Source organism: Typopeltis vanoorti, chromosome 2 (genome assembly GCF_054136105.1).
Source record: "Typopeltis vanoorti isolate ZY-2024b chromosome 2, IOZ_Tvanoo_1.0, whole genome shotgun sequence".
NCBI classification, from domain to species: domain Eukaryota; kingdom Metazoa; phylum Arthropoda; class Arachnida; order Uropygi; family Thelyphonidae; genus Typopeltis; species Typopeltis vanoorti.
Genome location: NC_143550.1, coordinates 104,803,477 through 104,818,698, shown reverse-complemented (window position 1 = coordinate 104,818,698; position 15,222 = coordinate 104,803,477). Strand labels below are relative to the sequence as shown.

General features: G+C 34.9%; 1 protein-coding gene across 5 annotated transcripts in view; it reads right to left on the bottom strand.

Annotated features, from left to right (window-relative positions):
• Window positions 1–235: 235 nt before the first annotated feature.
• The window catches only part of LOC150109305 (irregular chiasm C-roughest protein-like), a 641,937-nt gene continuing 626,950 nt past the window's right edge, over window positions 236–15,222 (bottom strand). For all 5 annotated transcript variants that reach the window (XM_090407227.1, XM_090407244.1, XM_090407237.1 and 2 more), the window contains one exon: window positions 236–1,934. In XM_090407227.1, coding sequence (XP_090263353.1) covers window positions 1,581–1,934 — 354 coding nt within the window. In that variant the 3' untranslated portion in view covers window positions 236–1,580. The remainder of the gene's footprint in view (window positions 1,935–15,222) is intronic.

Here is a 15,222-nt window from a genome sequence, read left to right as displayed (position 1 = left end):
GGCGTTGATGGAGATGATTTGTAGTAGAGGTTAGGTGTAGAGACAGTTGTAGGTGTCCTCCCGCGATGAGTCTTCGGACTCCTTGGAGGTATCAGGAATAATAATAATAATAATAGTAAGGATCACTTACTACTGTATTCATAAAGACACTCCAATTTTTATTTTGTACATGTTTATAATTTAAAGAAACACACCACAACATAATCAAGACAAAAACATTGTATTTGTTTTGCCATGAAACTTTATTGCCTAGATTATCCACAGTGAAAAATATAAGGCAGCCATGCTGGCAATTCTTAAAGATCAACGTCATAAATACTAATAAGAGGACCACCATTCTTGGCATCAACAAGTTTATACATATTTACAAGGTAACCAAATGCACCACACCTGACTTCGTGGTCAGACAATGAACAGTCATAGTACTCGTGTTGTTGATGATCTAACACGGAACATTCATAAGCTGCAAAACAATTAAGTACAAAATAAAGTATAGCTACAAAGCAAGCTAAATGGATGACAATATAATAGCTAAGAAGACTGGAATGCAAACAAAACTTGGCAACAATACCAAGATGTATTTTTTCTTTTCTTTTTTTTTTTTGTATTTTTTTGTTTTGTTTTGTTTTTTACAAGTGACATCAGTGACCACCGAGCATCAATAATAACCTGAGTATGATAACCTGGTCATTGATCCACTGATGTATGAGCACTTACAGGATGGCTAACTAAGGCCTCAGGACTGGATTGTAATATAACAATCTGTACAAAATGGTGGCAAAGGCAACAGGTAGAATATGGGAGTAAAGCACCTTGTAACAAAGGGATGGTATCTGTTTACAGTCAATAGTTTTAGGCCTAGTACAAAAATTTACCAAGCCATTTTATTACATATACTTTAATACATTTTCTGGAACAATGGCTCCAAGTAGGATGATGGCAGGCTGGATTTTGAGAATCAAGCTGTACAAAAGAGTCACAGGGAGGGATACAAGGGCAGTAACACAGAAGCAACATCATGTACACATTCATCTCCTCTTCCTTCCTTTTTACTCTTCTATTACTTCCCAGTCTTTGGTTACTGAAGTGGCTGGTTAGGCACACCTGCACACCAACATTGTCTAATTAAATGCATTGATTTGTTCACTACAACTTTTATTGCATAGTTGAAAATATGAAAATGTTAACCCTGTTGATCTCAGATAGATTTTGTTTCTATCTGTAAGTCCAGTCCACAGATTTGGTTCGAAAACTTTGAAGCTATAGTGGAATACTCAGAATTCCACTTTTTGAATGCTTTCTTGCAAATGACTGTAACTTCACACTTTTGCTAGTTTTGCTAACAAGAATTTTAATCTCAACATGCACACCTGTCTTGACTCACCACATGCGCACACAGTTAATCCTGTGTGGAAGCTGATCATTTATCTTCATAATGTTGGCCATTTTCTGGAAGCCCCGTCAGCAAACTTTTGTATAACTCAGGAACTCCAAGTATAGCTCATAGTTGTTCACAGCTAACTTGAGGCACACCACTGAGCAGCTAGGGTAAATAGTTAATAATCTATATATTGTATCTGTCACACATGAGTAGCTAATGTCCCTGGCTTCAGATGTGATTGGGACTGTTGGACTGTAATATAACGGTTCTGTGGCAAACTTGATGCAGGAGGAGTAGGACTTGGAGTATGACTTCTTCCTCGCGATAAATAATTTGTGTGGGGTGGCGGAAGATGAGACTGAGTAGTCTGTAGGTAAGGATTAGCATAACCAGCTCGATAACGAGGATCTAACGAGTGTCCCAAGTCTGTGAAAGACTGTGGTGGACTACTATGTAGACCACTGTCCCGACTAGTGTTTAGGTGGACGGGAGATGGATTATAGTCCCGGGAGTAGTCAACATATGGGATGTAGCCATTGTTGTTTTGAGTTTCCTATAAAAGTGGAGGAAAAAAATTCATATAATAATTTTATAAACATGGAAGTAAGTAGTGTGCAGTAAGTTTTAAGGCATATCAGGCATAACAATAATTCAAGCAGAAAAGCATAATCAAGCAGTAAAGTATAATTAAAATAATATTAAAATCCTATGCAAAATGCACAAGAAAAAGTATGAAAAAAATTAGAAGCAGCAGAGATGAAAATGAGTGTTATTATGAAATGTTACAGACAAACTCTTTATGTGAAATAATCAGTGTCTGAAAATAATATCAAACAAAAATAATGATAATAAAAATAACAGTTGCTATGTAATGAAATACGATGATATTTATACATGACATGGGTCAACACGTGTTGCACTCAAAATATATCTTTTGCTATTTGTGTGAAAAATTCTTTCATTATTTGAAAATAAGAGGAATGTAGATGCATGAATACATGCATGTGAAGGAAATGAATGTTTGTGCTTACATGCATGCTTATGGAATTAATATTAATGTCATTGTTAGTCAGCTTGAAGCTGTTTATTGCTAAAAACATTGTTTATAAAAAAAATTAAAAATATTAGTTATATAGAAATGTTTAGTAAAAAATTGTAACGTTAACTGATAATGTAAATTCCTATTCCGGAATAAATTTATAGAAGAGTGAACGCGTTTATTTACATTAACATGCTATATTAATTGTCGATAAAATGTTTATATTGAATGTTTTCAAGTTTCAAATCATTCTGCAAAAGAATTCATGCTTATACAAGTTTAGCAACAATCTAAAATTTCTTTTTGTTCATGCTGGAAAAAAAAAAAAAAACTGATACATATGCAGATAACCTGTAACATTTTGTTCATTCCAGCTAGGCTTATGACACATGCATGTCAGTAGAATATGCACACTGCTGCAAACAGTCATGCATTTTTATGATAATGAAAATAAATGTAAACCTTTATGCTCACGTGACAAGTATTTAAGGCTAAGTGAGATATAAATTTGAAAACATTTAAATTTGTAAGGTATAACTGGAAAACAATTTTGAATGAATTAATTGTACTACTGGTGCATTCATTAAGTTTTACATCAATGAAATAGTATAAGGTATGTTATTCTGTATTAGTTTTTTTTTTTTTTAAACTTTATAAGTACTATAAGAACATAAATTAGAAAATGAGCTATTTAATTTAAGATAACAAGACACTTTTTAAGCAATAGTCTTTAAATATCATATGTATGAGAAAAATGACATAAATGAGCACACTTATAAAATATAAATATTCAGAATAATTTTAAAGATTTATATAAAAATATGAAAGTGAATAAAAAATCTATGAATCTAAAAAAAGATTATCTGTAAAGTTCAAGCAAAGACATTAAACAAAACAGGCAGATAAAAAAAAACTAAATTTTTCTACTGGCCACATAGCAGATTAACATAAAAACTGGCAAAAAAAAAAAAAAAAAAGAAAAGTAAAAATGCTTTTTTAATATTTACCAGACATGACATTAATGTGACCAAGCTTTTGCTAAAGTGCATAATGCAGCACATTCACATTATAAGAAAGGAGGCTAAATGGTTGCAAGTAATAACCTTACCACCATAGCTTACCCACAGTGTTTCAACCTGTTCTCTGCAGGTTTCCCTCAGACGTACGGAGTACAGGTGGCTGGGGGTCTATTACACCATCCAGAGCTCTCCATGTAAGTCTGAGGTCAAATGACATAAGAGGTATGGTGGAAATGTATGTTTGAATCCTATTGAATTGAAAGTCTTACATCTGAGAAATACATGCAGAGAACAGGGCAAATGCTTATGGCTTAATAAAGTTAAAACTTTCATTTGGGAAAGTTAAAATCTACATCAGGAAATTTATCAGAACAAAGTATTAAAGCAAATGTTACTTTAGGATAAGAAATTTAAGAAATTTTAGAATAATGTATTTAAGGCATTTACCCATAAACATGCATTAAAATGTTTTTAAAAGTATTATATTACATAAAGAGTAACATGTTAAGATAAGCTGATAAAGGAGAAAAAATAATAAATTCCATAAAAAAATCAAAAAAAAAATAATGTGTTCATTAATATTTTTATTAAAGATATTAAATCTTCAAGAAAATATAAATTTTAGAACTGCAGCATTTCTCAAAGATAATTTTATATTAATTAAGAAATTCTTTACAATATCATTTTGAATTATACAAAAATGAGAAATGTAATAATTCAAAGAATGCACATCATATAGAGTAACCATTTAGAGAGAGAGAGGGAGAAGCTTGGGCTTTAGTTGCAAACTAAATCAGGTACAATCAAATAATGATAAAAAAAAATTGTCTATATATATGGTATTATAGTTATAATAACTAGGGCTACAATCAGATTATGTTTGTTAATGGCATGTATTTTCTGCCGGTTTTGCTGTTTTATAGAAACAGACAATGTGACAATGTTTTATGGAAAAACATTGTCACCTCCATATGAGAATAGTTAATTCATCTTTAGTTGCATCCCATCTAGCATTACATCCAGTGATGTAAGGAACCTTCATGTACAGACATGATTCAAACCCAGATCTCTTTCCAAATGAAATGTAAATGTTGCATCATCCTTACAACTAGGAATATGTAGATACAGGAAGTATATTTTGAGGATAGAAGATAGTTGTATACAAGAGATGGATTACATTTGAAAGCAAGCATTTGAAGGAACTGTTGTTTTCTGGACAAGTGAGTGTGTCAGAGCAGGGAAACTAGAATTACAAGAGTGGAATGTAGCAGGGATGGCCTCACATGGAGACAGTAGTTGGACAATGAAAGGATGTGCACTATATTGCAGAGTCAGGTAGAGTATGCAGGTAGTAATAATAGCTATAAATATTGATAGTGCACTGGTTTTTCTGTATACAAATTCTAGGAGCATTAGGAATAAAGGGAATGAGTTTTTGGGATTGACCGACTCAGTCTCTCCAAAGATTGTTTGAGAGATTGAGTCAGTCAGTTAACCTCCTACCACTAACCACGCAAAAAACTTACTTCTTACCCCTTTTGCTCACTACTTCCTTTTGAGACTTCCAGGGATGGACCTTTTCCTTGCTCCTTTCTCTCATTCTACCATATGAAAAATCTCAGTGTTAATACAATAATAACCCTTCAACAGCTTAAATGCCTTGATCATGTCCCCCTTTGCCTTCTGTCTACCAAAACTTTTCAGTCTGCATGCTCTCAGCAATCCTCTTGATCAGTGTTGTACAGTCCTGATATTATTTGTTATCCATCTCTGCACCTTCTCCAAGGTTACTTCATCCCCTTCAAATCTTGGTGATCAGATCTGAGTACAGAAATCCAGATGTGGTCGATCAAAGCTTTATACAATGGGACTACCACTCTTTTATCTCTTGTGGACAATGTCTTCCTCAGTATTGCAGCCTGATTAAGTCAGTTATCCTTCTCAGTTAACCAAGTAAAACTCAGTTAACTTAGGAGGATGTTCTAACAGGTTGTTTTGGAGGGTAAATTGGAGGGTATAGCATATTTTGACAGGATAGAGATGGTAAAAGTGATGGTGGAGTGTTACTCATGATAAGAATTATGCTGTCTCAGGTGATGTAAGTTTTTCCACTTGGTTATACTATAAATTAAAGATACTAAGAAATTATAATCTTGGTTTAATCCTTTATCCAAGTGTAAGCAAACAAGTTTGCGCCTGAACTATTTTCACAACTGGGGCAACTCATATAAAGAAGCTAATGATGTCACATCACTTGCCTTAGTATCCCATAATGCAAAGCACATATCCTTATGGACATATATAATGCTATGCATTATGGGAAGGGTAATTACCCTTCAGAAAATACCAATTTTGGAGAAATTGGTAAGAACTTGTATACCGAATTGGGTAGATGAGGGCAATATTATTTATACAAGCCAGCATGGATTTATTAAAGGGCACTCTTAGTAATCTGGTTACCTTTTACCTCTGGTTACCAAGAGCAGTGGATGAGGGTAAGGCATACACTGTCATTTTTTTGGATTTTGCAAAAGCATTTGACATTATGCTACATAAGAATTTGGTTTTTAAGTTGCAACATATGGATTTGCATATCAGGTTAGTGGATTGGATTGCCTTTCTGACAGATATCAGAGTTGTATATGGAGGAGCAGTATCAGGGAGTAGAAAGGTTACGAGTGAAGTTGCACAGGGATGGATACTGGGACCATGACTGTTCAATTTTTATGTCAGTGATATTGTCATGGGACTACATGAAAATATTCAGCTGTTTGCAGATGATGTAAGCTTGGGAGAGTTATTAGTAATTGTGCTATGCAGAGGCATAGCACGAGGGGGGGGGGGAGGCACTTTTTTTGAAGTTTTGCAGTTAATTCTAAAATACAGTCTCGAGAACTCAGTTCCAACTATTGTAATACTACAGCTAATTTTCCTCACAATTGCTGTGAGTGTTGCTAGTTGTGAGAGAAGTTTTTCTAAATAAAATTGATTAAGAATTACCTACATTACTATGAAATAGACTTCGACAATGTCATCAATGATTTTGCTAACAGAAAAGCAGGAAAAATAACATTTTAGAATGTTGAAATTAAAGTTTTACTTCAAAAATAAACATAGTGTTTTTAATTTATTTCCCTATACGTCATTTTGACTTTTTTGTTGTGTTTTTGGTGTGTATTGAGAGGGGCAGCAAACTCAGGGACTGCCCCAGGCGGCAAAAGCTCTAGCTACACCACTGGTGCTATATTTTGGCTCTGCAAGAGGATTTGAATAAGTTGAAAAGTGAACAAATGAATGGGTATATCTGTTTGATGGAATTAAATGTAGGTTTTGCAATTAGGGATCCACAGATGGGATGTTTCATACTAATTTGATGGAGAAAGCATGCAAACTTGGGGTGATTATAGGTAGAAATTTGAAGTTCTGAGGACATATTAAAAGTTTGTGAAGACATCTCAGAGAAATGCTGCAATACCGAGGAGGACATTGACCATGAGAGATAAAAGGGTAGTGGTCCCATTGTATAAAGCTATGATTGACCACATCTGAATTTCATGCTCAGATATGATCACCAGGATTTGAAGGGGATGAAATAATCTTGGAAAAGATACAGACAGATAACAGAAATGATATCAGAACTGTACAATGTTGATTATGAGGATAGACTGAGGGCATGCAGACTGCAGAGTTTGTTAGATAAAAGACAAAGGGAGGGAGGATATGATTAAGACAGTTAAGCTGCTGAAGGGTTATTATTGAATTAACACTGGGGAGATTTTTTGTATGGTAGAATGAGAGGAAGGAACAAAGACAAGGGGTCACCCCTGGAAGTTACAAAAGGAAGTAGCTAGTAAAGAAATAAGTAAGTAAGTTTACAATAGACCATATTGACTAGCACTGACCACCCACAATGGATCTTGGGTCTGTGACTCCATTGGAAGTCAAGAAATAATAATAATAATAATGAAGTCCAACAAAGATGATATCAGGATTATCGAACATAGATTATGAGGACAGATTGGGAGTATGTGGGCTGCAGACACTGGTAAATAGGAGAGAGGGAGGTGTGGGGGAGGTCTAATATGGTCGAGGAGAGGACAAAGGGGCATCTATGGAAGTTAATTTGTGTGTGATTAAGAAAAGGGATGAGAGCTAGATTTTCCTCTCACTGAGCAGTGAGTGAGTTGAATAATTTGCCTGTTGAAGTAGTGAGTACATTCAGTGTGAATGAGTTTAAGAGCCAAGAAATTATATTGTTTAATCCTTTATCTAAGTGAAAGTGTCCTGTTAATCCAGGTATTGCTCCCAGATGAGACCTCAGTAAAAGTAGAAACAGATCTGGGGGGGTGGCATTCCCATAATGCATAGCATTATGTGATACTAAGGCAATTGATGTGAAGTCATCAGCCTCTATATACAAGTAGCCTAGCCATTAAGATGCTTCATGTGCATATGTTGTTTGCTTATGCTTGGATAAAGGATTAAATAAGAATATAATTCTTGGCAAGTTTAATTCAACATTCTGAAATGTTATGAATATTGAAATGACAGTTTAGTCATTTCTGGTTAGTATTACGTATGTTTAGCAACATTTACAAATCAAAGTCAGCCACAAACATAGGTTCTTCTGTTGCAGTGTGTTAATTTTGCATTCAGAAAAAAGTGAATTGTCTGATTACACATATTATCATTGGTAAAAATTAATGTTTGCATTTTATTAAGAAAAAAATTCAGTATAATTTAAAATAATTTAACTGAAATATTTAAAATAATTGTTGCTGAATTATTTATTGTCATGGAATTAATGTCACAATATATGTTATATTTTAGAAGAAAATTTAAAACTACAAGGGCTGTAAAACTCCACATTGATGACTATTTTATATCCCTATCTCACTTTCATTACCCACTTGGGATGAACCCTCAAGTGGATGTTGCCATGTATAGTCTCCAGAGTATGCTCTGAAAACTGGGGCTGTACTGGAGGAAGTAGGAGAGACAAGAGATCTGAGGGTGATGATTGATAGAAAACTGAAATTCAGGGTGAAAAGGTGGTGAAGATACCCCAGAGGATTGCTGCAATACTGAGAAGGATGCTAACCTTCAGAGATAAGAGTTATCGTTCCATTGTATAAGACCCTAATCAGACCACACGTAGATTATTGTTCTCAAATTTTGTCCCTAGATTGAAGGGGGGATAAATTAACTGTGGAAAGGGTACAGATGCAGATAACAAAGATGGTTTCAGGCCTGTACAATGTTAGTTATGACGATCAGCTGAGGGAATGTGGATTGCAGAGTTTGGTAGATAGAAGGAGAAGTGATATGAATGAGACTTTTAAACTGTTGAGAGGTAGTTACAGGGTTGACACTGGGGAGTTCTTTTGCTTGGTGGAACAGCGGGAAGGAGTGATGACAAGGCGCCATCCCTGGAAGTTACAAAAGGAGGCTGTGAGCAAGAGGGTGAGGAGTTGTTTCTTTTCATGGAGAGTGGTTGAACCATGGAATGCATTACCTGATAGAGTGGTGAGGCAAAAACGGTGAATGAGTGGTATGATAGCTTTGTGTTTCCTAGGAAGGTCCTCCCACGATGAGTCTCTTGACTCTATGGCGGCCTGAATAATAATAATAAAAAGAGAAGATATGGGTGATCTATGGCTTCCTTCAATGAATTCTTGACTCCCTGGAGGTCTCTGATAACAACAACAATAATATATATTGGATCCTAATAGTGTAATAGTTCATAACCTAGCATCCTTGTACTTGCACATGAAAAGATATTTATTGTTCATAGTACATACATTGTTGCATTTGAATTCTCTTTATTTATTGTATTACACATATGATGGTTTCCAAGATATCAACTGTAATACTTGCATTGACACTATACTGTATTAATTAAATGATTTTACACGATACTTCTTTTTATATTTTTAATGGATTTCCCAGAGCTATCTCTCCATCAAACAATAGGACACGAGGGTAACATAAATTTGCATTATCAAATCTATAATTAGACTACTGTCTGCATATTTGGTCACATGGTTTTTAGAGAAATGAAATTATCATCTGCAGAGGAATACAACAGGAAAGGGATGGTGTGACAGAAACACATAAGCTAATGATGGGCTTGTATGAAATTAATAAAAAGTAAAGAGATTACTTAGAGGATGGAAAAAACATTTCCATCTAGTAGAATTTAGCAGAAAACAGAAAACAAAAATGGTAAGATTGTAATACACTATAATTAAATCTGGTATATATATATTTTTTTTCAGATTACATAGAATCTTCAGGAACTTATGGACACATATTACTTTGTAATGTAAACAGGCTTTGTAAACAAACCACTATTATACATTATGGTATTACATACAGTTATATCTTCTGTGTGCTGAAAATTTAACTCGTATCTTTATTAATCTGCTTTCTGTTGAAGTTTCTGTAGGTACTCTTGATTTATTAGCCTTGGCGTTAGGTTTGTCAGATCATTCTGTGTAGGAAATGTAGCTCCTTTACAGTATTATCTAACAGTAGCTGCCAAAAATTTTGGAGACAGCATCTCTCTCAAATTTTTAGCAGCTGTTTTTTCGAACATATTTGTTCAATTTAAGGGGTATTTTTCAGTTCTGAGTAAAATGCAATTAATAACCCCTGGCTTTTGAATCTATATTTGTGTAGTAAGGTGGATTTTTTCCCTACTTTACCTGGTGAAGATAAAATGGAATTAAGCCTAGCAGCTGTAGCAATATTATCTAGTTGTCTATTTTCCTACCATAACTTTAATTTTCTGAGATGTGCATAGAATTTTTATATCTGCCAATGAAGACAGGTTTCTGATAGATACTGGCTAACAATATAACAAAGGCTGTGAAGGTGAAGTTCCAAAACTCTTTTTTCTCCTGGCTAATCATTATTACTTAACACCTCCATGGAGTCCAAAGGCTCATCGAGGGAGGGCACCTATTCTACAACTCTCCATCTCCACCACAACTACCTTCATTATCTACACCAACGCCATCTACCACCAACCCAGCACCACCACTAGTATTTTCATTGACAATAACAAACATCCATGCCCACAGTGGGATTCGAACCCAATGATTCGAATGTGGGCTTTACCGTGCTTTAAAACATCAAGAGGAAACTTTGTTTTCCCCCTTTTATCTTCAGTCCACTTTCTGGATCTGCTGTGTAGATGATGTGTTAGCCATTGGTCTCATTCTAAAAATGAACTAACCACATTTCTACATTAAATCAACAGCCCATATGTGTATCTTGAATATTAAGTTTCACCTAATACCTGCATATTTTTGATTCAACAAAATTTCTAATCTCTTTTTAACTACAAAACAGAAACTTTCACTTCTGTCCAGCTAGTATCTACCATAACTGGTAATTAGTTTATGGAATTAACAACGCATATAAAGTATATTAATTAAAGGTAACTTTAATGAATAACTTCTATATTTTGGCAACGTCACATTGCCATCTTCAGGAACATAAAGATATGGTATGTGCACGCAGGCACTAACACAAAACAAATGAGGAAGAAAGCAAGAAACTAATATTGTTCCTAAAGTTGCCATTGCATCCCATAGTGGATGGCATTGATTCCCCCACATATAAATTAGCCAAACATTTAGCCAAAATGCTCACACACTACACTGGCAACACACCATCACACATAAAAAACTCAGCCCACTTTAAAGCCAGTATAGAAAACCTCGCACTCGAACACACTCACATAATGGTCAGTTTTGACGTCTCATCCCTATTCACTAATGTCCCACTCAAAGAAACCCTATAGCTCATCCAAGCCAAGTTTCCTCCCGATATCTCAGCCCTATTTCAGTTCACAATGAACTCAGGCTATTTTGTTTGGCAAGGAAAGTTCTACAAACAGATAGAGGGGATAGCCATGGGTTCACTGCTTTCCCCACCCTTGGCCAATTTCTTTATGGAGACATTTGAAGAGAAAGCCTTAAACTCTGCCCCACAAAAACCGACTATTTGGCTTCGTTATGTGGATGATGTGTTTGCTATTTGGCCACATGGCTCAGACACACTCCACTCCTTCCTAACACACTTAAACAACCAACACCCCAGAGTCCAGTTCACCTTAGAAAAAGAGGAAAACAACACCCTCCCCTTCCTAGACACTTTAATCACCCGCCAGCTTGATGGATCTTTGTTTTTCTCTGTTCACAGAAAACCCACCCATACTGGCAGATACATTCACCAGCAGTCCCCCCCCCCCCCGTTCACAACAATATGGGGTTATAAAAACACTACATAACAGGATCTTCAGTACATCTTCAGCAGCTCTAAAAAACGTTCCTAACCTCAACAAATTTGGGTGTATGAAACTACCCCAAATTTGGGAGACTTACATTATGAGAACTTCAGCCCAACTGCCAAGACTACCAAATTATCCCGCCAGAGGGCACCATTAGGACTTTAGGAACAATATTAGTTTCTTGCTTTCTTCCTCATTTGCTTTGTGTTAGTGCCTGCGTGCACATACCATATCTTTATGTTCCTGAAGATGACAATGTGACGTTGCCAAAATATAGAAGTTATTCATTAAAGTTACCTTTAATTAATATACTTTATATGCGTTTTTAATTCCGTAAACTAATTACCAGTTATGTCTGACCAACGTATAAGCCTTGCTACTAGAATAGTATCTACCAGATTTTCTTTACGAATGTAACACAATTTAAACAGATAGGCAGTTCTGTAGAAAAAAGATTAGTGAAACTCATTACTACATGTGAGACCTGACTTTTGAGGTTTAAGGTATTCCATAACAAAATATCACCTAGAACTTTGTTCTAGAGGATAAGCTTCTCCAAAGAAGCAGTTTTAAATATGAATGTCTTTTCAAAGAATGTTCAGAGACCTTGTTACACCATTCTAATTTAAATCAGAATATTGTCTCTCTATTTCAAATAGTTTGAGAAATTCTCACCCTATAGAAATGATTTATTACCTCTTTGATATGGGTGTCATTAAATGCTGACTGTTTTATTTGCCTTGTATTCTGTCTTTGAATTGATTGTTTGTTCTACACTGATGATGTACTGTTAATTTTGGTATGAAATATTCATTTGCTAATTTTGGTATGAAATATTCATTTGCTAATTTTCAATAAAGTTATATGCTCTATCAAATGTGTTCACTCTCAATTACAAGAGCTTTTCAATTATATATTTAAATTCAATTAATAGCAGAACTGTATCACATGCCACTCATTCATACAAAATTTAGGTTCAGAATTATATAAATATTATTATTATTATTACTTTCGACTCGCTTGATGCGTGGAAACAACACACAGTACAAGTGAGAGGATTCTCAATCTTGCATATTAACATCAGAAGCATCCGAAAACATTGGTTATTGTTACAGGCTTATCTGAGGAATTACACCGATATTATTGATATATTGATCCTAACAGAAGTATCCATAACTAATGACAAAGCGACTGCTTTCCAAATTATGCCACCAAACAAAAAGAGGAGGTGGAATATTAATATTTATCGAACATAAATTAATAGCAAAAGAAACTGCATATCAGTTTGAGCTGAAACCCTTTGCCTCGAAATCACTAATACCATCAACAGACAGCATCCCATAATACTAAATGCTATTTACAGACCACCACACTTAAACATGATAAAATTCTTGCACAAACTCAATTGCTGGCTTTCAAGCCAAGAAATATGCTCAACCGAATACCTAATAATAATTGGCGACATAAACATAAATATTGCAAACGAAAACCAGAACAACACTGTACAATACCTAGACATGTTATCCATATATAATCTAATACCAACAATAACATCATGTACTAGAGAAGAAATATTCAGAAATACTATCACTGCTTCCTGTCTAGATCATATAAACGTCCGAGCACCAACAAAAAGTTACACTGCATCAGTCATAAAGTGCAAAGTAGCAGACCATTACTTCACTGCTCTAAACCTGCACACTAAGACAATACCCATGCAATGTCCCACAGAAGAAAAGCAACAGAAATCAATAACAGACGAAGAAACAGCCAACCATTAAATAAGAAAAACAGTCTGGGAACACCTGGCATCAGATTCAGCAGAAATCGTATACCACAACATTAAACTCACACTAGAGGAAATATATAAGAAAGCTGCAAAGAAAGTCAGAATTCATTCAAAAACAACCAAAATCCTTGAATAACACAAAACTTAAAAATACACAAAAAGGACGCTCTATGGAAAGAATTAAAGCGATATCCAAATAACACAGCTTTAAAAACTGAATATAAAATAACAAGGAGTCGCCTTACAACACAAATAAGAAATGCAAAATGAAACTACTACAGAGACAAATTAACCTCTGCATAAAACAACATGAAACAAACCTGGCATCTGATCAATTAGATGCTAGATTGTGCTCCCAACACCACCATAAATTGAAACCATAAAACACAGCTTCATGAAAGATGCAAAACCTATCTAACAACTAGCAAATGACTTTAACCAATACTTTGCAGACTCCATCCAAGAACTGCACAGAAATATTCCCCCAATCACAAAACGTGACCTTCCGCTTGTACCACAATCAGAATAGACATTATGGTTCCCAACCATAACAGAAGCAGAACTTCTCTATGCAATACATCAAATCAAACCAAACAAAGGCCCAGGAATTGATGGTATCAGACCTAAATATATAAAGCAACAGGTCTCACTAATGCCTACAATCTGAGGTACCAACATATTGACTAATGCAACAAACTCTACCCTTTGTTTCTGATAGTCCTGGTTTGTGTACAGACATAATAGACATAATAAGATTCAAAGAAAGACTCATTATTATTATTAAATAAAATCTATTCAACAAGTAATCCACCAATAGAATGGAAAAAAAGCAATACTGATCCTTATCTTTAAAAAAAGTAGTAGAGATGACCCTAAAATCTATAGAGGTATAAGTATTCTAAATTCATCATCATCATTATCAAATTCCTGCCATGTACCCTCAAGGGGTGTACAGGATATGATAGCACTACATGAAAAAAATTACATCATTATTAATTTCCTATCTACAATTTTGCTCCAAATAAGTCTGTTACTTGTCAAGACTCCAACATTATCAGATCTTATATTTCTATCGTCTAAGGCACTTTGTACCGTATCAATCCACCTATATCTTGGTCTTCCTCTGGGTCGTTTTGCTGCCAACCTGGAAGAGAACACTTGTTTTGCTAATCTTGCTTCGCCCATTCTGTTTAAGTGACCATACCACCTGAGATTAGCTCTGCTAACGCATTCCTGGATGCTGACAATGTCAAGTTCTTTCCTAATATCCTCGTTTTTAATATGATATTGCCATTGATGCCATCTGTTCACGCCTATAATCTTTCTCAGGACTCTCATATCTGTGGTCTCTAGTCTTTGGTCAAGTGTTTTACTTCTGACCCAGCTCTCAGATCCATAAGTTAAAACTGGTTTGAACACTGTCTTGTATACAGCTAATTTAGTGTTCCAACTAATTTCTCTCTTATTCCACATGAATTTATTCAATTGACTTCCCGCCATACCAGCTTTGCTGATTCTGTTGTCTATTTCTATATTTAATTTAGCATCTTCAGTAAAAATCGTGCCTAAATAGCTGATATGTTTTACTCATTTCACAGGTTCTCCATTCACAACACAGTTGACATTTTCATTGATTCTGCCTATTTTCATTGTCTTTGTCTTTTTATTGCTGATCTTCATACCATATCTATTACA